Here is a 24,184-nt window from a genome sequence, read left to right as displayed (position 1 = left end):
CTCTTCACTATTATCCCCCTGGTGCAGGTCTCTCATCAGCTCATGCCTAGCCCATTGTAACAGCTGTTTGGGTGGTCTGCCAGCCTCAAGTCCCACCTTATTCCAGTGCATCCTCCACTAAGCTGTCAAAATGATCTCCCCAAAGTGCAGGTCAGACCCTCCCCTCCCCCACCTTTCCCCCTACAGGACCAAGTAGAAACTCTTGTTTGGCCTTTCAAGATCTTCCCAGCTCCCTTCGGCCTTCCCAATATGTTCTCCCAGCTTGTTCCCCTCCACCTACTGCCAACCAGTATGTGAACCACTAAAACCTTCTTGCTGCTCTTCAGAGAGGATGCTCCTTGACCCACTCTACAATGGTTTTCCCCCATGCCTGGGACTCTTCCTTCCTTGTCTCTGCCAGTCTAGGCTAGATTCCACCTTCTACAATGAGGGTTTGCTCATTCTTCTTCATCTCGTAATCTTCGGGCCTTCCCTCTGTGTTGACCTCTCCTTTATGCTGGTTCAGAGTTGTTTACATGTTGTCTCTCTCTATTAGCCTGGGAGCTCCTTGAGAACAGGAACTCTTTTGTCTTCTCTTTGAAATCCCAGGGCTCAGTACAGTGTCTGGCACACAGTAAGCACTTAATAAATGCTTGTTGATTTGACTTGACCTGAGATGGAATGTCATATATGGGGTAACAGGAAGTCTATTGCTTTTGCTGGCATGTAAAAGGGGCAGCTAGATAGTATGGTGAATAGAGTGCCAGGCCTGGAGTCAGGAAGACTCCTCTTTCTGAATTCAAATCTGGCTTCAGACATTCCCTTGGTGAGTCACTTCACCCTGTTTGCCACAGTTTCCTCATTTGTAAAATGATCTGGAGAAGGAAAAGGAGAACCACTCCAGTATCTCTCCCAAGAAAATCCCAAATGGGGTCACATGAAGATTCAGACACAAGTGAAATAAATGATCAACAAAGTAAAGATAAGTCATCATGAGAAGGGAGTTTGTATTTCAGGTCAGTGGTATGGGAGCCACTGAGTTTTCCTGAGCAGCAAAGTGACTACTTATGTGTCTAAATCTAACTCTGGGGTCAGAGCTATTTGAGCTATGGGAAGGATGGCTTGCAGAAGGGAGAGAACATTGATCAGTCAATGGACAGGGAGACCTATGGAAAGGGAAAAGGGTTGAATCTGGAGTCCAAGGTTACCTAGAGCCATCTCTGGCTCTTCCACAGACTATGGGGATGCTATTGAGCAAGTCATGGGTGCTGACTCAAAACAAATGAAAATAAATGATGTAAATTCCAAAGAACAAGTTTGGCCTAAAGAAGAAATAGATGATGAGTAAGCACTTTCCTTTCTCTTGCAGATGCAAGGGAAGGATGGGCTTCTCCAAGTGGAGGTCACTGCTTAAGTGACAGATTTTTTTCCAATGTGTTGATCAGTTTTCCTGAATTTCTTCTTCTTATTTCTTTTTAAATTCTTTGTCAGAGGGGTGGCTCTCTGAGAGGAAGGGGAGAGCTAAAGGAAGAAATCCAGGTGATGCAAAAACAAAAGATACCAATGAAAATCTACTTGAAAAAAAAGAAGAGTGCTGAACTATAAGACAGCTGGAATCCCTTCCAGGCCTGTGTCTTTATGCAACAATGAGTCAGAAGTGATTTTCCCCTTAAAGAATTTTTGGTTCCTATACAAAATAGATTACATTCTAATTTTTGGTAATTCAATTCTTTATTAGAGATTCTATCATCTTATCCAAAATGGAAATGTAGGTTCTCTTTCATAGACCTTTTTATAAATGTGACCACATGTGTGTATGTTTGTGAGTACATGCATGTATACTTATGTGTACATGTAGTTCCTACTAGCCTACTGGTTTGGGCCAGATACACACTAAGGGAAGATAGCATATGTCTCAATTTCTCTTACTAGTTTGCCTTAGGATTTCTTTGGTATGTTTAGTTGGGGTGACTTGAGCCTTTAGTCTAGGGTTTTAGGAAATGGTAACAGAGAGGATATGTCTCCATGTTCCTTAATCTGATTACAGGTAAGTAAAGGGGTCTATAAGCCCCTGTGATTCATCTCCCCATTTCTTGCCTTTCTTTAACAGGAAAGTTATAGAACCCTGGTAGGCCTTGCCAAAGGAACAAGTAAAGATCAATGTCATTGGCTATGCCTAACATCTCAGTGTTAGATACCATGGATTCTATCTCCTGGATTAAAGATTCATTATTCAATAATAACTGCTAAAAAAACTGGAAAGCGGGCTTGCAGAAAGTAAGTTCCAAATGGATGTGAGACTAGATAGAAAAGATCCTATCATCACAAATTAGAGGAAGGAAGGAGATATCTTTTACAACAATGGATAAGGGAAATGTTTTTGACCAAATGGGCTAGAGAGGATCACAGGAGAAAAATATGGACAATTGTGATTATGTAAAATTGAAAATTTTTTTAATAAAGCAAAATTTATGCTGTGAGAACTACAAGGAAAACAGTTAACTGGGAAAATAATCTCTGCAATAAATTCCCTCATAAATGTCTGATAAGCAAGATATATATATATATATATAGGGAATTCATGCAAATATATAAATACAATATCAATTGCCTAAGAGGTAAATGGTCAAAATATATGAATTGTTTTCAGGAAGAAAGGCAAAATAGCAATGATCACCATATAAAGTATTCCAAGTAACAGAGATGTAAATTAAAACAATTTTCAGGGTGTTCCAAACATTCATCAGATTGGTAAAAATGACAGAAAGGTACAATGACAATTGTTGGGAAGGGCTATAAGAGGACAGACACATTAATGTGATATTTATTGAGGGAGCCATGGATGGATCCAACTATTGCTGGAAAGCAAAGTAGAATCAACTATAGTCCCAAATCATTAGATTGGGTATATCTTTTAACTCTGTAACACTAGGCGTTTACTCCAAAGAGATCAAATAAAGCGAGAAAGGAATCATATGGACAAAAATATTTGTAACAGCTTTTTTTTTTTCATGGCAAAGAACCAGAAACAAAGTGGCTTCCCATCAAATGGAGTAATGGCTGAAGAAATGATGGCATAGGAACATAATGCAATACCATTGTGCTATGAGAAATGATGAAAGGGGGCAGATTCAGAGAGACTTGGGCAACCTGATGGTGAGTGAGATGAGCAAAGGATGGACTGGCCATATAATGTCAAGGAAAACACTTGGGAAAGTCTTTAGGACTAATGAATACAATATTCAATCACAGTCTGTTCAGAGGACCAGTGATGGTGAATTGTGCCTCCCACCTATGGGCAAAAAAGTGATAGATGCTGGGATGCAGAGAGGGCCAATGTGTGGACTTGTTCTGCTTGACCCATTTGGGACAAGGGGAGCTTTGGGAAGAGTTATGGGGTGTGTGTGAGTGAGGGGATAGTGTTAAGATGCCAGAAAAGAAAGAAAAGGAGGAGAAGAGAATGCCAATGAATCATTTTTAAAAACCACACCCACATAAGAGAGAAGGAAATTCAGAGGGGGACAGAGGTAGGCAGGGCAGTGCTGGAATGATACTTTTAAATCTGAACTAGACTTAAAAAACCAGCTGGACCTAATATGGTTTCCAGTTTCACATGGCGTCCCTATCATTCTGGTATTTTGTACATGGGGAAATGAGCAAATTTGTTGAGAGCTGTCAGGTTCAAGATGTTAAAAAGGAAAATAAAAGAAACCAGGTACTGGGCTTTGATAAACAAAGAACACACTGGGAAAGACCAAGAATTTCCTCCTTTGAGAGAGAGAATAAAAATCTCACAGGCCAGACTGGTCATGGTGCAGTGACAAATAAAGCAAAACAGTTAACAAGAAAATATGTTTGAAGGCCTAGAAGCCTGGGACAGGACAGGACAGGGGTACTTGTGGGTAAATGCTGGAACAGACAATACCTGGAGGCACCATCCCCAGTCTGACTTTGCTACTTGTACCTCTGCCTCTAGCAAAGCAGGCAGCTTTGTACCTAATGGATGGCCCACCACTGCAGGTAAGGCAGTGACGAGAGACACCTCTTTCTGACTGTTTTTTTTCACAATGTTTTTCATGGCCCTCTCCAAATCTAGGTCCTAGCTATGGTTGCCTTGTGCACACGAGGATACCAGAGACCCTGGGCTGCCTGAGGAGTAATTGAAACAATGATCCACTCCAGAGCTGCAGTGGTCATCTAAAAGACAAAAGCTCTAGAGGTCTGAGAGAGGAAACTGTGGCATGCTCAGACTACATAGAACTCTGGCTAATGAGCTGGAGCTGCTGTATAGGACCTGAGGAAAGTGACCCTCCCCCAGATGAATCCCAAGCCAGGCTGTATCTAGTACCCAAGACTACTGGGAGATACATAGTATAGTAAATACTGGCAAGCTGCCCCAATGTGAACTATTCAATTATGTTATAAACCTGGCTAACTTCCAGTCAATGAGATCTACTTTTGGACCAGGCTGGAGACAATGGCCGAGGAGGAGATAAAGTGATTCATCTGGCTTTCCCTGCTCCTGTCACACTACCCTCAACAGCCTCCAGCTCTGCCTTGGGAATCCCTGGCTTTCTCCAAGGTTTGGCATAGATGCTGCCTCCTGCTCCCATTTGAAGGACTCTTTCCCCCATGAAATGACTTTGCTTGTGCTTTATTGCCCAGTTTCTGGCATCCTTTGGTGCCTTCCCCCTCCATTAGATTGCAAACTCCTTGAGGGTTGGACTGGGGACCTGCCCTTTCTCAGATAGTCATGAATTCATTCGTTTGTTTCCAGGAGAACAAGGACTCCTTTTCATAATCCTTAACTTTGTACCCTGCACAATTGACACAGCACCCTGAACAGGCCCTTGGAAAACACTGCTAAACTGGACTAACTCTATCCTTCTGTTCTAAGTGCCTAGCACAGTGCTTTGAATACTTAGAAATAAATGTGTGTTTGAAATGCAATCAGAATCAAGGATAAAGCCAAATATATCAAACCCCACATTTTAGCTAAATTTACCAGTAAGATTTTAACTCCTCCTCCTACACTTTTTACTAAATCTGTTAATTGCTAGGAAAACCAGTGGCAATTTTCACCCTTTGGTGAAAGGGTGGGAGAGGTATTAATTATAAGTGTGAAATTGCTGGATGACAGATGGGGGAAACATAATAATCAGACCCTGGCAAATATGGTGATTGACCAAAGTCTTGACTTATCTTAAGGATTCCCTTTTTCAGGAATTTTTCTCTTACCAGCTGGCTTAGAACACAGACACTTTTCTGGACAGTTTCTCTGGTTACATCTGCTTGCCTTACTTTGAGTGCCTATTAAGAAAAACAAAAGCAGAAGACTCTTACTAGAAATAATATGAAGGTGGATAAACATTAAAATACGACAGAGTACCGAGTACAATAAGATCTGTGAGACTTCTTGCATTTAACGGGCTTCCTACAAAAGCACCATGTTTATGGAACAAACCAGAAACTGGCCTTTCTCCTCAGCTGGCTAAATGAGAGAACTTCCTTATGTGGCTGGGATAATATTCAGCCAGGTATCCATTAGTGGCTTACCCTAATACCAATCTTTATAGTTATAAACAGCAGCGAAGTATAGCAGAAGGAGTGCTGACTGGGACGTCTAGAGACCTGGGTTCAAACCACTGCTCTAAGCTAAATAATGATGTAACTATGAGCAAGCCATTAACCTTACTGGCCTCAATTTTCTCAGCCATAAAATGGGTATAGAGATACCTGTTCTCCTCATATCACAAAGGTCCTGAAGAAAGCATTTTGTAAGGACCAAATAGAGAAATAAATGTGTTGTTAGTTGGTGTGGTAGATAGAGTGCTGGGTCTGGAGTCAGGAAAACTCTTCCCGAGTTCAAATCTGGCTCCAGATGCTTGTGACCCTGAGCAAACCACTTTACCCTGTTTGCCTCAGTTTCCTCATCTGTCAAATGATCTGGAGAAGCAAAAGGCAAACCACTCCAGTATCTCTGCCAAGAAAACTCCAAATGGGGTCATGAAGAGTAGGACACTGAACTATAGAACAACAACAGTCATGATCTCACTGAATCTTCCACAATCCCGTTAGATGGGTAATACAAAGATTTGTATTCCCCCTTGGCCAGTGAAGAAACTGAGGCTAAAAGGAGCCACAGTGTAAGTGGCAGAGCAGTGACAAAAAACTCAGGCCTTTCCAATCAGGTCTAGCACTGATTTCCATTATGCTACTGAAAGGTAGTACTACTTGGCCTCTCCTCTGCTCTGAGGTAATGAAATCCGATGTCAATCAATCAATAAACATTGATTAAGTGCCTACAATGTACCAGACACTGTGCTAAGTGTTTGGACTCACTGCCAAGTGGCTCCCTTTCATCCCTAGCACCAAGGGGTCCACATGTCCCTTTCTCACCAGGGATGGGAAATTACTTTTTTCACCTAATACCTATGTATTCTCTCATGATGAATCCCTCCTAAACTTCCATTGTCCTGGCTGCCCATATATTAACCATCAGAAGGACTCCTCCACAAATGTGTGGACTATGACCCATGAGGTTGGAATATCCTGAGGCCACCATGGAAGATCCTATTATTACAACTCACAGGCTCTTCTCTTTTGGAAATGGCTCCTCAAATTAAAACCCTCGATCATACCCCAAGTCCCTGCCCCAATAGGTAAGTCATGGGCTCCTGGATCTTGCAAATTAATCTGGGGAGGATCCTCTTCCTTATCAAGATTTATGGCCTGAAGGATCCCTAATCTTTGTTTCTCCAGCATCAAAGCACAGTGCCTGGCACGGAGTAAAAGCTTAATGAATACCTGCTGGCTTGACTTGATCTCCAATCTAATGAGATCATTCATTAATAGCAGACTGGCCAGATATTACTATTAACAGTGGCATCAGCAGCTGTAGGAGTAGTAATAGAAGTATCTTTACAAGTATATAGGGAAATGGGACAGTAAGGTGGCTCAGTGGATTCAGAGCCAGGTCTAGAGATGGGAGATCCTGGGTTCAAATCTGCCTTTAGCTGCTTCCTAGTTGTGTGACTCTTGTGAAGATGGGATTAACTCTCCCCTGCCCATTTTTAGATTTAATCACAAGAAGCATATACACCCCACTTATACTTAAGTGGGGGAGGTCTGTGACTCACTAGTGTGATGGTGGTGACGAATCAGAATTGACTACCCCCTGGGCAGTCCTAAGCAAAGCTTTAGCTGTAATTGGTCCACATAAAAGTGGAAGGAAGGCACAGGAAGTGATGAAAGGAAGGGTCTTTAAAAGTGGCAAGAACTTCCTATGAGGAGGTCTTTTGCCTTTAACTTGACCCTGGAGGAGCTCCTGCTGAGGACCTTGGACTGCTTTCTATTTCCCCTTATGGGTGAGTGAAAAAGGCTGACTCCTTTCCCTGGCTTGTTCTGGAGGTATTAGCCTCCAGAGAGGCCCCTCAGTCTTGGAGGAGGCCTCATGGCTAAAACCCTTGTTTAATTTACCTCTGGGCCCCCTTTGCTGGGGCCTCTTAAGCCCTGCTTGGTTCCACCCAGCCAGAGTAAATACTCTCTCTGATTTTCTTACTTTCACTCTTTCTCCTTTCGTAAATAAGCTACCATAAAAAGTAATTTGGAATTGAGTAATAATTCCTGACGACCACACTCTTAAAATTTTAGTCCAACCATTTTATTTTTACCCCTTACATTCTGGCCCTTACTTACACTCTGGTCAAGTCACTGTGTAAATGGAATTAGCTCACCCCCCATTCATAGTTAAAACTCCAGTCACCATAATGTCATCCCCACCTCCCTTAGTGGGGAGGGGAGATGAGTTACCCACATGTGACAATAAATAACAAATCAAGAACTGCCCTCTGGGCAGTCCAAAACAGTGTTGAGGCTGTCATTTGTCCACTTGAATTAGAGGAAGACCTCCAGGAAGTGACAAAAGTTGCTGTCCTTCATATATGATGGTAACTTCCTGTTGGGGGAGTTGGAACTTGGTGCTGAAGGATCTCTGCTGAGACCTCAGGCGGTTTCCCCTCTGAATTGTCACGTGGGTAAGTTAGGCTGGCTCCCTTTCACCTACCTTGACGTTTCTAGAGTCTTTACCTCAATAAGGCTTCTTTGCCTCTCTAATTGCTAAGGCCTTGTGACTAGTAGCCTAGTTTAATTAGCCTTTTAACCCTCTCTCGGTCCGGGCCAGCCTCTCCCTCTCTCTATTTCCCTACCTTCTACCTTCCCAATTGTAAATAAACTACCATAAAACCCAACCTGACTTGGGTCTATTTTAATTATGGAATCAATCTGAATTATTGATTCCTGGAGACCACACCTTAAAAAAATACACCCCCCCCCCAAGTTTTCCCTCTTACATCACTTAACTCCCATGCCTACCCCTTACTCTTTTGCCTTGGACCCAATATACAGTATTGAGTCTAAGACAGAAGGTGAGAGTTGTTTTTTTTTTTTAAACTCTCACCTTCTGTCCTGGAATCAATACTGTGTATTGGTTCCTAGGTGGAAGAGTGGAAGGGTGGGCAATGGGGGTCAAGTGACTTGCCCAGGGTCACACAGCTGGGAAGTGTCTGAGGCCAGATTTGAACCTAGGACCTCCCATCTCTAGGCCTGGCTCTCCATCCACTGAGCTACCCAGCTGCCCTCAAGGTGAGAGTTAAAAAAAAAAAAAGAATATATACAGTCAGGTCAAAGGACATGAATAGGCAGTTTCCAGAAGTAGAAATCCAAAGTAATAATAGCTTTGTAAAAAAAGGTCTAAATTGCAATTAGAGAAATGCAAACTAAAACAACTCTGAGGTACCACTCCATATTTATTAGGTTGGCAAAACTGACAAAAACGGAAAATGACATGTGGGTGAAACTTCAGAAAACAGCTACACTAATGCATCGCTGGTGGAGCTGTGAACTGGTTCTACTATTCTGGAAAGTAATTTGGAAATATGCTCCAAAGCTATTAAGCTGCATATTCTTTAATTCAGCAATACTGCCACTAGGTCTATATCCCCAAAGAAAAGAAAGAGGAAAAGGACCCACATGTACACAAATATTTATAGCAGATCTTTCTGTGTTGGCAAAGAATTGCAAACTGAGGGGTTGCCCATCAATTTGGGGAATGGTTAAACAAGTTCTGATATGTACTACTGTGCTATAAGAAATGATGAAGGGGAGGGTTTAGAGAAAACTGGCAAGACTTGTATAAACTTATGTAGTGTGAAATAAGTAGAACAATTTATATAATAACAGCAATATTGTAAAGATGAACAGCTTTGAAAGACCTGGGAACTCTGATCAACTAAGAGCTAATCACAATTTGAGAGGGTTCAAGATGAAACATGTTACCACTTCCTAAAAGAAAGGTGATGGTGATGCTCTCAGAACAGAGGCTGAGACATAATTTTCTGGACATGACCAGTGTGGGAATTTGTTTTGCTTGACTTTCAGTATATGTCTCTGGCTTTCTCAACTGGAGGCAGAAGGGGAGGGAGAGAAGGTGAGAAGAAGTGGGAGAAAGAAAAATGTAGATCTGAAAGTTTAATTTAAAAAATAAATCATATAAGACTAAACCCATTTCCTTTCATAGGTCTGCAAACAGTTTTGTACTGTTTAGAATAACAGTAGACCAGGGCTATCTCATAGACACAGTAAGTGTGGATTTCAGCAAAGCCTTTGAAATTTCACATTCTCAAGCTAACATTCTGGAGGAGAGGGAGAGATCTGGGCTCACAGACAGCAGAATTAGGTGCTTTCAGGAACTGGCTAAATGACTGAACCTAGAGAGTGGCAATTCATGGGCCAATGGGAAACTGTGGGAAAAGTCTATGAAGAGAAAGCCAAAGGGATCCGTCCTTGGGGTTGGGACCTTGAACATTCTGGGTAGGACTCAGATGAAGGCAGAACTGGTATGCTTATCAACCCTACAATTTGTCACAGAACCACCTAATATGATGGATGACAGTGTTAGATCTACAAAGCCCTAAGAGGTTAAAACACTGGAATGACTCTTAGAAAAACAAAACATTAAAAGGGTTATATCCCTTTCATGTAAATTCATACCCCTGGTTTCAAAGAACAACGATGTAATTAGAGATGAGAGAGGCGTGACCAGATAACAGTTTGTTGAAAATATCAAGGTGCTTTTGTGGACTGCAAGCTCAACATGGAGGGCGAGAACTACTAATGGACATTTGCCATGCTAGGTGTTAGGGGGGATGGTTAAACAAGTTCTGATACAGAAGGGAGTTAAAAACGTAAGAATGATAATAAGCAGGAGGGAGTGGGGATGCCCCCACATTCACAGAATCCAAGAAAGGAGACATCAATAAAACCCAAAGCCTCAGATGTCTATCTGCAACTGCACAATATATGGGCAACAAATAGGAGGACCTGGAAATCCTAACACAAGGAGGCAAGTTTGACCTCACAAGATGTGGCACGATGGAACTTATGACTAGAATATGGCCCTGGTCAGGTATTCTTCATTGGAAAGGATAAAGATTGGTAAAAAGGTAGGGGAAGGTTGCCACATTGCACTGTATATTAAGAAGATAAAGTCATGTGAGGAAATCCAAGGCCTAGAAAGGGGAGGTACAGGAAGGAACATGCGGGAGAATAGCAACAGTGGCAGAAACAATACTCATCAGAGTAGCTCACAAGCCATCTGGGCAGAAGAAGGAGATGGATGCATACAATGAAAAACAGACTGAAAGCCTGGTATGAAGGTGCACTAGAGTAGTAATGGGGGACTTGACCCAGATATCAGCTGGAGCACCAGTGCTGACTGACTCTGGCCTTGTCTTGAAGAAGCTGTGGGGGGAAACCACTACTCAGTAATCAATTCTCACTCACATGGATGAACTGGTGGTTCAGGTGGAAAGGGCAGGAACTTGAAGTGATCTGTCCCGAAACCCTAGAATTTTGGAGTGGAAACCACAGACTTTTAGATCTCAAGGGAAGCAGGCTAAGGACATGTGGCATATGGTGAACTAGAATTCCCTAGGCAAAACTATCTTTGGAGGATAAGAAGTTCTTAAGAATGAAATTCTAAAATATAGAGAGAAACCAATCCAGTGAGAAGAAAGAGGAAGAAGTGTTTCAGAGCATCACCAGCTTTGATCTTTGAAATAAAAGATGGAAAAGATGGAGCTCGAGCACACATGGAAATTGTGAAGCTATACTAAACAAAAGGACAGAAGAGATTGGTCCAGGGTAAGGAACAACAGACTGAAGGCCGGGCTTTTTTCTCTTTCTCCATTGTCTATTCCAAGAAAAAGCAATTTTTGGACAGGAAAAGTGAAAGCAGAAATGGTCATGGAGGCTGAAACTTAAGGGAAGCAGGGGGAGGAGGTATCCCAGCTGCTCAGGTCAGATACCTTGAGGGCACAGTGCCCAGATACACCTCCTCAGAGAACTGGCAGAGATACTGTCAATGATCTTTTTTTTTTTTTTAATTGTTTGAGAACATCTGGGGAAGGAAGCTGCCATCCCAAGGAACCAGCTTGGCTTCCTCAAGAGTAGGTCATGACAGACTTCTCACATTGCCTTTTTTCAGACAAAGTTACCAGCCCAGCAGAATAGGGGAATAGAGGAACATGGGTAGAGAGAGTTTGCCTTGATTTTACTTAAGCATTTTACAAAGTCTCTCACACTATTCTTATGGAAAAGTGGAGAGAAAAGAAGATTTGGGAGGATTCAGAAGAGGTTGCTAGGCTGGACTCACTAAGGAGTCAGAATGGTTCCATGCCAACATGAAAGGACATCTACAGTGGAATGCCCCAGGAATCCATGCTGGGTCCTGTGATGTCTAATATTTTTATCAAAGACTTGAACGAAGGCATAAATGGCTTGTTTATTAAATTAGCAAATGGCACAAAGCTGGGAAGGAGAGCTAACATTAGATAATAGACTCAGAATTAAGATGGATTTTGACAGACTGGAACATTGGGCTCAATCTAATAACATGAAATTAACTAGGGAGAAATGGTAGGTCTCACATTTGGGTCACAAAAAAATCAAATTCACAAGTACAAGATAGGGGTGAAGTGGCTGGATAGCAGCTTCCCCAAAAGGCCCTGGGGGCCTTTGTGAATTGCAGGCTCGATATGAAAGGACAGCGTAAAAAAAAAAAAAAGCTAATTCAATCTTGGGCTACATCAGGAGAGGCATGGTTTCCAGGACTAGGGTGGTGATGGTCTCACTCTTCTCTGCCTGGGTCAGACTGAATCTAAAATGGCAAAACTGACAGAAGATGACAGGAAAAGTGAGAGAGGTGTACACTTACCACACTGGAAAGACATTGGGCTAAACAGTGTCTAGAGAAGGAAGACTAGGGTGGCAGAAGGCCTCAAGGTCCTGTTGGACCAGAATCAGATGAACGAAGTGGACATGTTGAATCTGCAAAAGAGGGTCTTGAGAGTTGTTTGAAAACCTGCCATTAGGCTTATTCTATCTACCCCCAGAAGGCAGAACTAGAATGTGAAGTGAGGCCAGAAGGTGGGCTGGAGCCCCATTCTGGAAGGACTTAAATGCCAAAGCACTGTAGGTTTGGGAGCAAGAAGAAAGGGGCATAGTCAGACCTAATCCTCTAGGAGATTATGTGGTAGCTGGGTCCAGTGGGAAAACTGGAAGAAACTGAGACACAGGCAACGAGGGCTCCAACAGGGTTGGCAGTTCTGTAAATGGAGAAATGGGATGGATAGGAGGGATGGTGTGGAGGAAGAATCAGCAGGAAACCTGGAAACCTATTGGGTGTGTGGGATGTGAAAGAGAGGGAACAGTTAAGGATGGATGACAGTCGTGTGTTCAATTCAAAGGAGTCATGCTGGCAGGTAAACTAACAAACAGTCAAACCTTGGCTGTAGGAAATGAGTGAGAAGATTTTGAAACTTTAAAAAAAAAATTACTTCCACTCCATCTTCTCAGTCACAAACCGAATCCCAGAAATGGAAAAATCCAAAAAATGATAAATCACACAACTTAGCAAGAAGTCACTTTGGATATATTTTGGGTGAATATTAAATATCCCCCCCCCAAAAAAAAACCACCTTACCTTCTGTCTAAGAACCAAGGCAGAAGAGCAGTAAGGACTGGGCAATGGGGGTTGAGTGACTTACCCAGGCTCACACAGCTAGGAAAAAGTATTTGTAAACAATATAAATTAGAATGGGAAGCTATTGGGGGTGTCTCCAAAGTCTCAGTGACTTAGGATACCAAAGCCTGGACTGCACTCAGACTTTTGGGACCCTGGTATACTCCACAGCCATCAATAGAATCAGTGCTCCAGCTCAGAAACTTATAGACATGACTCAAATGGCCTGCATGAGCAGGCAGCCTTCTTTCTGTATAGGTTTCTTTTCTCCATCAGTATACATACCTTGGCTTCAATCTGTCTGTAACAAGAGACACCATAAACTGTCATTCCATTTCCATTTCTGGGAGGCAGGTGGAAAAACACGGTATCTGAGAGACACGCAGATAAATTCACTTTTAGATAAACTGTCTTCGAATCAGAAGGACTTGTGATGAAAAATGCCCCCCACCGCCAAAGAATGAATTTATGGAGTGTGAATGCATGAAACAGACTCTTTAAACTTTCTTTCTTCTTCTTTTTGGAGATTACATTTTCTTTTGCAACATGGCTGATATGAAAATGTTTTGCATGGTTGTACATATATAATCTATATCAAATTGGCTGCCTTCTTTTGGTGGGGTGAAGAGTTAAACTGGAACCTAAGCATTTTTCAAAAAGAATGTTAACATTTTTTTCTTTATCTGTAATTGAGAAAAAATAAAATAAAACTTAAATATAGATAAACTGTCTTAAAAAGCATGAGATGATGTTCTATGTCATTATCATTCTTATGATCCTAAACACCCAACGTTGTTGGGACTCTTTATTAAAACTGCATTTCTAGTATCATTTATGATAACTGAATTTCTCACTTCAGTCTAAGTGAATACACCCCATCACAAAGCCCTCTAAGGGCTGGATTACCACAGGTTAGAGATTTGGCACAATTTGGAAATAATTTTCCATATTTAATAATGTTATTTGGAAGTAAAGCAAAGAGATTGAAATTCAGTCTTTTGAAACTGGAATCCGCTGTGAAAAATGCTCATTAAGTTGGGAAAGTGCTTGGAGCTGGGGCGCTGTGATTATTGTCAGCATCACGTTCATGGCCTTTCTCATTTCTCAGTACAATGACAGCCCTTGGCGTGAGCCACTCAACAAGGCTGTGATTACAGCCCTCCCCACCGTGACCTCAGGCTTCAAAGAAAGGAAAAATAGCTTTTCCTCACAAAAAGGTTGGGGCCCCTGACAGGAGAAGGTGGGAGGCGGGAGGCAGAGGGGGAGGGGAAGAAAGCAAACCAGCATGTGCGTCCACTTATGGCCTTTGAGCTGTGAGCAAAGGGAGCAGAGGTGGGGGGGATGGAGGAACAGTGGTGGTGGTGATGGTGGTGGGGGGGTTAAGCCAGAATATAGGCTTCCTCAACTCCTCTTCCCCCCTCTCCCTGCTGGCTCCATTGAAGGGCTATATAGAAGTATATGGCAAAAGTGACTAGGGAGCATCAGACGTGTGAGCACGGAAATGTCACAATTCAGGACCAACCTACTCTTGAAAAGAGGGAGATTCTCAACTTTGAGGTTATGTTTTTACCTCAGACCAATTAAGAGAAAATAGATACATCCAAGAAAATGGCTGCTTTTTAGTTTTAGTTAAAAACCACCACCAACTACCACCCCCAAACGCAAAAGAGCCCAAAGTCTCTCAGGATGAGGAAAAGTTCACTGACCAAACTGGAGGACTCCAAAAGGTCCGGGATTTCCCTATGAGGAGTGGACACCAGAGGCCCTCCAGATCCCAGCAGAGCCCTTCACTGATCCTTGGGGCCAAAAGACCAGGGCCTTGTGTCCTGCTGCTGGGGAGAAGCCCTTATGCACCTGTCTTGGGCCACAGACACCAACTGTGCCTGGTCTCAAGCCTGCTCCAAGCCTTTCCCACCTGGTCAGCAAGCCCTGCCACAGTCCTAATGGGAAGCCTGTAGTGACAGCTTTAACTAACATACTCTTCCAAGTTCTCCTACTGACACCCTTTCCTCCACCCCATGAAGTGGCCAGAAAATGAAAACTAGAACGAGTTAGAGGTGTCGCCCCGCACCCATGAGAGAGAAAGCCTCAGGGGAAGGGAGCCTAGTATCTAGAGAGGGGGCTCCTTTGTCCCCATATCTCATCCCTCCCTTGCAGTCCACTCTCCCCAGCCCAGCTGAAAACCAGCTGTGCCAGGAAGGGGTCAGGAGAAATGTGTTATCTGTTCTTTGTACTCTCAGCACCTGACACAGCACCTTACCCACAGCAGAAAGTGAAGAAATATTTGGTGAACTGAATCAAATACATTTGGGAGCTGTGGTAAGGACTAGCAGAGGGTGGAGGAGGGGCCGTAAGGATTGTCTGAAAATTTTATAATACAGTTCAAGAATAATTACAAAAAGCCGGGGCTAAAACATAAATATCTTTCTTAGGTAGGGATAGGAATTTTGCCCAGCATGTTCCCTAGATTCCATGTGCAGCAAAAGCTTAAAAGGAAGGAGAGGAGGCTGGAGAAAATAATGACTAGGGAAATGGCTCAGCCACCCTGTGGCTGCCTCCCCGCCCCCCACATTCACAGCAGCCGCAGGGCCCAGGGACGTAGGAGTGGTTCCAAAGCAGCCTTTGTTCCTTCCAGGCCTCAGAAGCACAAATCAAGGAATTGCTACTCCCTGGTTAGGTGGATTAACACTTGGCACAGTCTGGGCTCAGATCCTGGAGGAGTTCACAGGCCTCCTCCCACAGCCAGGGAACTTCTTAGGAAACATTTTGGCCTTGTGGTCCTCTTGGGCAGCTTCTCCAGCACTGAAACAATCTCCCACTGCTCTAATGCGGGCCGTTCCTTTTTCTTACCTTCCTGATAGTTGTGGGCTCCATCTGGCAAAGCAAGGAAAGGTAAATACTTCCACTCTTCAGGTAAAGTGTTGCTGTCATGTCCTTCTCCTGCAATCAGGGGAGGATACGAGAATTCAACCTAAAAGATGAAAGATCATGTTAGCCAGAAAGTTGGTGAACCAAAGGATACCCAGGCAGATTTAGAGAGCATTAATTAATTGTTAGCTATGTGCTAGGAGGCTCAGCATATAGAGTGCCAGCCCTGCAGTCTGGAGGACTTGAGCTTGGGCCTCAAGACACTCTACTAGCTGTATGACCCTGGGCAAGTCACTTAATCCTGTTGGCCTCAGTTTCCTCATCTGTAAAATGAGCTGGAGTACCTTTGCCAAGAAAGCCCCAAAAGGGGTCATGAAGACTAATTGATTAAACAAAAATACAAAATGTGCCAGGTTCTGTGGAAGGGAAAGAGCACAACCAGGAAAGGAAGGGAAGCAAGAAAAAAAACAAAGAAGAACATAACAGATGTGACTGGAGAGTGGCAGATCACCTGTCATCCAGGGATGCCTAGAAGTTAGGGCACCACAGTCCCCTCTCCTGTTGGGTAGTGCACTCACAAACCTTTGTGGCTGAATGCTAACTCCTCTCTAGGCATCAGCAGTGGTCTTTGCCCAAAAGAAGCTCATCATCTAATGGGGAGAGATTGTGCCACCAAGGCGCTTCAGTTCCCCAAGTTAGGGAGGTGGCAATCAGTGAGCCGTTAGCAGCAACAGAGGAGGGGACCACCATCAGTTTCCTGGGACTGTCAAGAGACAGGTATAGGGGGCAGCTGGGTAGCTCAGTGGATTGAGAGTCAGGCCTAGAGACAAGGAGGTCCTAGGTTCAAATAAGGCCTCAGACACTTCCCAGCTGTGTGACCCTGGGCAAGTCACTTGACCCCCATTGCCTATCCTTACCAATCTTCCACCTATAAGTCAATACACAGAAGTTAAGGGTTTAAAATTAAAAAAAAAAAAAAAAAAGAAGAGACAGGTATAGGGGGAGAAGATGGGGGAAGGGAGAAAAGTACACCCTTGGTGCTGCCACCTGAACAGGCATATTTCCCCCTCTTGGCTGGAGGGTCGGTCAGCCACTGGGATGTCAGGATGTAGAAACAGGCAGGGGGAGGGGATGCTAGCTAGCCTGGGCACAAAGGAACAGCAGTGAGGGGGCACTCAGTCAGAGAGACAGAGAAAGACAGTCAGACCAGTGGGGATGAATTCTGCAGACAAATTTTGATGTTAGAGCAGAAAAACAAAGCAGGTCCATACTCAGGCTGGGAGCCTGGAGCACTGCAGGCCCTTGCCCTAGGGGTACCTGGGCACATGCAGTGGGAGGTTGGAAGTACAGGTGCCTGTTTCAGCCCGAGGTCATGAGGTGGAGGCATGTACCCTGGAAGGGTACACAGAGATAGGAGCGCTACCATCAGACTGTCTGGCACAACTTAACTGAATTAGAAGCAGGGCTGAGCTTGCCTCCAGGCTCCTGTAGCCAAGAGTGCCAGAAAGCAGAGCACCTTCTGGGTTCAAATGAACTGAGGGAACAAGAGTCACAAAAACAATCATGTTATGTGCTCCATCAACCCTGGGGTTGCTCTGTATTTTCATTCTCCAATGTGGGCATTTCCTCATTCACTGAGGTTCTGTGGCTGCTCTCAGTCTGGGAGCCATGGGCACTGAGCTATCGTGGGACAGAGGTGGGTCCCCAGCCAACCCTCAGGAGCTCCTGCAAAAACAGGAGAATGAACAGGAGCAGGACACATTTTAACTTTCATTAAAACTGATCACCTTCTGGGGAACAGAGTTAAAAATAAAATTCAGAAAGGGCCTGACTTGAACTACCAGATGAAGAAAGGGTGAAACGCTCCAGGCTTGCTAAAAAACAACTCCTAGTAGAACAATTCAGAGAAATGATAGTGAGAGGCAGAGGATGGAGGCCTTCACATTTTTGGTATTTCACTAGTGGAGAGAGTTTTTGGTGACTAAGCTCCTTTTACCAATGGTATTTCTCCCCTTAGACCTCTGTAAAAGCTGTGCCTCACTTCCTCACCTCTGCTTTAAAGAATACCTAATTTACCTGAAAGCTCAGTCCAAGTGTTACCTGCTTTGGTCACCCCAGCCTTCTTCCTCACCTTCCACATGTTTTCTCCCAGTAGAATATAAAGTTTCTGGAGGGTGGGGACTGCTTTCTATCCCCAGAACCTGGCACAAAGCCTGGCATAAGGCAGCAACCTAAATAAATGCTTCTTCACTTGAATTCTGCCCCTTCTATTTCTAGAGTGCTGCATAAAAGATTAGTTAATAAACCCTGATTAAGCCCCTAACTGTTTGCTAGGCTTGGGTTTCTAGCAACTAAGTGCTGGGAATACAAATCCAGATGCTGTCCTCAAGGAGCTGCCAGTCTAATGAGGGAGCTGCCACAAACAACTCTATATACGAAAGAGCCAGTCTAAATGGCAGGTATAGGAAGTAAAAGGGCTCAGGAAAGGCTTCCTGTGTCATGGAAAGATCAAACATGCACGTGGCCTGCAACACTCCCCAGAATCACATTAAAATGTCACTGGGAAATACGAAACAAAATAAATAAAAGGATGATAAAACAAGGTAACATTACATTTTAAAATTATGGCACTGTGCAGCCCACAGATGTCTTTCAGTATGTAGTGGTACCCTGACCCCTTCTTTCTAGGTTAAGACATCACTGAAGTAGAAGGTGGGATAGGAGCTGAGATCTGAAGGAAACTGAAGAGGAGGAACAGTGTGCCAGCCTCAGCCCTGGGGACAGCCAGGGAAAATGTCCAGTGGCCAAGGAGTAGCCGAGAAGATCCAAGAGTACATGGGAGGGGAGGGATGGAAGGGAAGAGATGGGGATCTTCAGCCTCCTGCATCTGTATTCACTGTATCTCCCTATAGAAATTCAGTAGACCCAAACTCATGGAATGAAGGCAAAGCAGCACCCAAAGGCACTCTGGATCATTAATCCCTTGTATTAATAAGGACAGTGGAAAAAAAGAAAATCAGTGAGGTGAGTTGCCAGTTAAGGATGTTGGGAAATGAACAAATTTAAGAACCAAAAGCAAATGAGAGATTGGCAGAATTAAAGGAGAAATGAAAAAGATGGGAACTAAACTAAAAGAGCTAGGTAATTAAAAAAAAAGATCAATAAAATGAATAACACCTAAGCAAATTTAATCAAAAAGGAAAGAAAACCACATGACCAAAATCCAAAACAAGACAGGGCAGATCACAACAAATGAAGATTTTCCTTCAAACTAATAAAATATATCTTTGTAAAACCAAGAGCATTGTCAGTTGTGGAAGAACATGAGAGGCTGTCCTGCTAAGGAAGTGGGGCTGTTCATGTTCAACATTTACTATTTAAACAGAATTTTTAAAAATGCTGACTATAGCAATTAGGGGAAAAGAAGAAATTTCAGAAATAACCAAGGCCAATGAAGAGGCTTAAAAAAACCCCAAACAACTGGCTGTAATTGGTTGGCTGGTTTATTTAACCTCAGTAAATAACAGCAATGCAGGTATTAAGTTGGACAGTCAGATTTTGAACCAAATTCTTCTGACTCTAAATCTGCTTTTTCCATTTCACAGTTCTGATAAATGGCTTCAGCAAAATATTTTGATAGATAATCCACAAAATCATCTGTATTTCTAAGTATCCCTCACAAGATGCTTATAAAAGGAGAAACACCATTAACAGTAACGACAAGGTGAATCAAAGTCTTAGATGCTGTCCTATCTTCGTAGACCTACACAGAGACAACTCTCAGACAAGTCAAATATAAAGGAAAAACTAGATAATTTGAAAGAGAGTGAATGTTTGAAAGAGAGTGAATGTGCTTGACTAAGGAAAGCCAACACTACACATGGCAAGCAATCCCAATCCAATTACCAACTGGAGGATTCATAGCAGTAGAATGAGTAAGAAGAAAGCACCACCATCCATTCTCCTCCCAGCACCTAGCTTTACCATCTTGGCATCATCCTCATTTTCTGTCTTCACACATCTAACTCCTTGCCATGCTTTCATGTTTCTCCTTCCACACAACCTCTGGCCTCTGTCCATCTATCCCTTCTCTCTTCTCACACAGATACCACCTTCGCTCATTTTGCCCTCATCATCTCACATCTGGAATATTCCAAGAGACTCTAAGCCTCCTTCTCTACACAGGTGCTAAAGTGATTTCCCTAAAGCTAAGAACTGACCTAGTCAGATCCATACTCATTAAACCCCAGGGGCTTCCTATTGTCTCTAGGGTCAGAAAATCTTCTCAATAGATTTAGCAAAATGAAGCCACAAAAATCAGCAGTATTTTGATATAATAAAACCCAAGAGATAATAATAGAAAGGGTAAGCCCATTCCAAACAACTACAAAATGCATAAAACATTTAGGAGTCAATCTACCAAAGGATATTCAATATTTGAATAGATTCGATTACAAACTATCCCTTAAAGAAATGAAGAAAGATGTAAACAAATGAAGGAATAGTCATTGTTCATGGCTAGGCATACCAATGAAGACAAATTAAAATACTACTAAAGCTAATTTATACATTTAATGCTATATCTAACTACCAGAGGGACAGTGTTCAGTATTAAATAAAATAATAACTGATTCATTTGGAAGAACAAAAGTCCTAGAATATCAAGGGAAATACTGAAAAAAAAGTAGAGATGCAGGGGAAAATAGGGTTAGCTCTTAAACTATATTAAAAAGCATCAATCATCAAAATCATTTAATTCTGGTTAAAAAAAAAAGGAGATGGAACAACCTAGATAAGGAAGAATCAGAAATCATGGAACTCAATAACTCAGTTTTTGATAAAGCTGAAAACATAAATAACCTAGGAAAGAAATCACTATATGATAAGAACTGCTAAGGAAACTGGAAAGCAGTATGGCATAAATGGAGAATTAAGAGAAATCGATAAAACCCAAAGTAATTCATCAATAGATAAGTGATAATTGTATGAACAAATAATTTTCAAAAGGCAAACTGTCTTCTATTAATAACCATATAAAAGAATACTCTAAATAACTAAAAATAAGAAATCAAAATCAAAATAATGCTAATGTTTTACTTCAGACTGAGCAAATTCACAAAGATAGTCAAAAGAGGGGAAGTCAATGCAAGAGGCTTGTGAAGAAAAGGTCCCACTATTGAATTGTTGGTGAAGTTGTGAATTGTTAGAATCATTCTGGACAGCAACCTAGAATTATGCAAATAAGGTGCCTAAACCAAACCCTTTGATCCCAAGGAAGCCATTGACAAAGGGGGGAAAAAAAAAGGAAAGTTCTGAGGGCACCTACATAGTTATGCTGTGCTTTTTGTGGCAGCAAAGAGCTGGAAACAAAGCTGATGCCCATCAACTGGGGGGTAATAAATCATGGTACATAAATGCCATGGAATTGACTGTGCTACAAAGACAACAGAGACAATGACCAAAGAAAAGCAATGAGAAGATTTTCATGACCTGATACAAAGTAAACAAACCTGGAAAACAGTATGTACAATGATGGTAACAACATAGATAGTAAAAAAACAAACTCTGAAAATCGAATGTGTCCAAACCACTGAGCAACAGTATCCGAGGGGTCTTCTCGGCAGCAGTGGGGCAGGGGCTGCATGAATACTTCACATCACCTCTACCATGTTTGCTCAGTGTGTTGACTGGTTTTATAGAATTCTTTTCTCATTTCTATGTTCTTAAGTGATTACAAATTAATGTTCTTTCCAGGCAATTGTAGGCAGCTCCAGGGCCAGTGGTAAAACGCTGGAAACTGAGCAGTTATTAAACTTGGCTTCTCAAGGAAATTTTGAGATCTGTGCAGGAAGTTGTCATCTGTGAGTTTATGAAAATTAGGGAGCTTCTGATGTTTCCTTCTCTCTTGCTAGGAATGAAGAATGATAGCTGGCACTTCTATGGTATGCTTTGCAAAGATTAGTGTATGTTATTTTCACAACAGCCCTGGGAGGTGGGTGCTATTATGATGTCCATTTTACAGACGGGGAAACTGAAGCAGAAACACACATAAGCCCTTAAGTGTGAGAATCAGGATCTGAATCTTGCTCTTCCTGACTCCAGGTGCTGGGCACTATTCTGTGAGTGTTCTATTTCTACAGCCTACTGTGATGTGGCACACAATGCCTACCATTTCCTTGATTAATCAACCCTCACTAAATCTGGGCCCCTTAAAGGCAATCCTTCTGTAAGTCCCAAACTGCCATTATAACCTGTCATACAGAGGAGAAATTCAATGTGTTCTGTTCAGCTCTGGAGAGGAGACAGAGAAGCAACAAGTGGAAGCTGCAAAGAGACAAATCTCAGCTGAATAACTTGAGGAAAAACTTCCTGAAATGGAGAATGGAATGCCTTGGGAGGTGGAGGTTTCTCCCTTCTTAGAAGTCTTCAAGCAAGGGCATGGATTGGATAAACTGAACTTCCAAATAGACTAGTATTTCAGAAATCCAAGATCACAGAACCTTAGGGAAGGAATTTCTCAATAAAAAAAGGTTGGTCTCGTTGGCTCAGTAATAAGTCTACTAGGCCTAATTCTCCAAAAAGATGAAAGAAAGATGAAAAGGGCCAACATAGAAAACTATTTCTAGTAATTCTTTGTAGTGGCAACAAACTAGAAAACTAAGGGGTTGTCTATTGCTTGGGGAGTGGTTGAAAAAGTTATGGTATATAAATGGAATGGAATAAATATTATTGTACTATAAGAAATGATGAAGGAATGATTTCAGAAAAAACTGGAGAGACTTCTATGAAGTAATGCAAAGTAAAGTGAATAGAACAGAACAACGTATACAATAATAATAATACAACTGTAAAGAGTGGGAAAACTGGATAGTAGTATAAGCAAAAAAGGGCAGATTAGATTCATTTCTCACTAAAAACTACAATAAATTCCAAATGGACCAATAGTTTAAAAAGCCTGGTGGTGGTGTTAGAAATCTTACAAATTAAAATTGCCTATGGACAAATAAGAAAGATTTAGACATAAATTATTATCCCCGTGATTATAAGACAGTAGAGGAAGCTTTCCTGACATTGGTTTAGGCCAAATTTGGAACAAAGATCCCAGATGGGGCCAAGTCCATCCCCCAAATGAACAGACATATGAAATGTTCTTCCCACTTCAATGTGATAGAGTAGGAGAGTTTATTTTAAATTGAGAAACTTGGAGAAATGTTTTGCCCAGACCTAGGCATACTCTAGGAATAGTGATTTTCAAGAATGGTGTCATGGCCAAAAAAAGGATAACCTGGGATCTCCATTGTGATGAGGTAGGTGATGTTGGCTACTGGGAATCATTATTTTCCTTTTCTAGATGTTTATACTATCCCTGAATTTTTTTCTGGAAATTGAAGTTGAGTTCACTGGCCTCTGCCTACAGATAACTCTTATCTTTATTTTCTGAAAACCCAAGGAGATGCCTTTCTTCTCTCATCTCTTCCATTTTCCTTGACCTTTGGAAGAACATCCCAGAGGGTTAGCAGTCAGATTGGCCAGTACTTTGAGTCTTTAGGATGTGGTGTTCTGGGACTGGGGACTTGGACTCATCAAGGACAGATCGATGCTCTCTAATTATGTCCTTACTTAACTTGACTTTAAGCAACCAATTAGCCATTTTTATTCTGTCCTTGACAACCTAAATGCCGTTGTCCTTGGCAGAGAAAACAAGCAAAATCGAGTTTTCTTTGGCATCCATCTCACCATCATCCCATCATCCTTTTTTGATCTTCCTTTTTCCTTTTCTATTTTGTTCAAGTTAAGATATACGTTTCTAAGGAAAAAAATAACAATAATTTTCATCTCTAAAGGGCCTTAAGGGCAAGACTTCTTGCTGTCTTGCTCTTTCCACTGAGACTTCACTGTCTATCATGTGTCTCATTAGCTCGGATTCTTTCAAGATGATAGCAAATCTGATCAATAAGCTGTACATATGGGAAGAGTCCCAAAGAGGAGTTCTCCTTCTATCCCTGGAAATATACATTTGAAAGGGTATCCTCTGAAGATAACCTTAGATCCTGCCTTTTGTTGCCTACTGGTAGGAATTTCAGTTCAGGTGGGGGAGAAAAGCAAAGCCCTGAATATTCTGGACAAGTGAGGTTTTACAAGACCCAGCCCTTAGACCAGATGGTGTAGGTGGCAGTCCACAATGCCTGTGAGAGGTTGGCCTGGTCTAAAAACATCTGTTTTAAAGAAAAAAACTGACTACATCTTTAAAAAAGA

General features: G+C 42.2%; 1 protein-coding gene across 1 annotated transcript in view; it reads right to left on the bottom strand.

The window, feature by feature from the left end:
- The window catches only part of AVL9 (AVL9 cell migration associated), a 72,217-nt gene that overhangs the window by 32,905 nt on the left and 15,128 nt on the right, over nt 1-24,184 (bottom strand). The window contains exons 2-4 of the mRNA XM_044657667.1: nt 15,911-16,031; nt 13,346-13,431; nt 5,218-5,289 (exon numbers count right to left, since the gene is read on the bottom strand). Of these exons, the coding sequence (XP_044513602.1) occupies nt 5,218-5,289; nt 13,346-13,431; nt 15,911-16,031 (279 nt within the window). The remainder of the gene's footprint in view (nt 1-5,217; nt 5,290-13,345; nt 13,432-15,910; nt 16,032-24,184) is intronic.

The sequence above is a fragment of the Gracilinanus agilis genome, chromosome 1 (genome assembly GCF_016433145.1).
Source record: "Gracilinanus agilis isolate LMUSP501 chromosome 1, AgileGrace, whole genome shotgun sequence".
Classification (NCBI taxonomy): domain Eukaryota; kingdom Metazoa; phylum Chordata; class Mammalia; order Didelphimorphia; family Didelphidae; genus Gracilinanus; species Gracilinanus agilis.
This window is presented reverse-complemented; position numbering and strand designations above follow the sequence as displayed.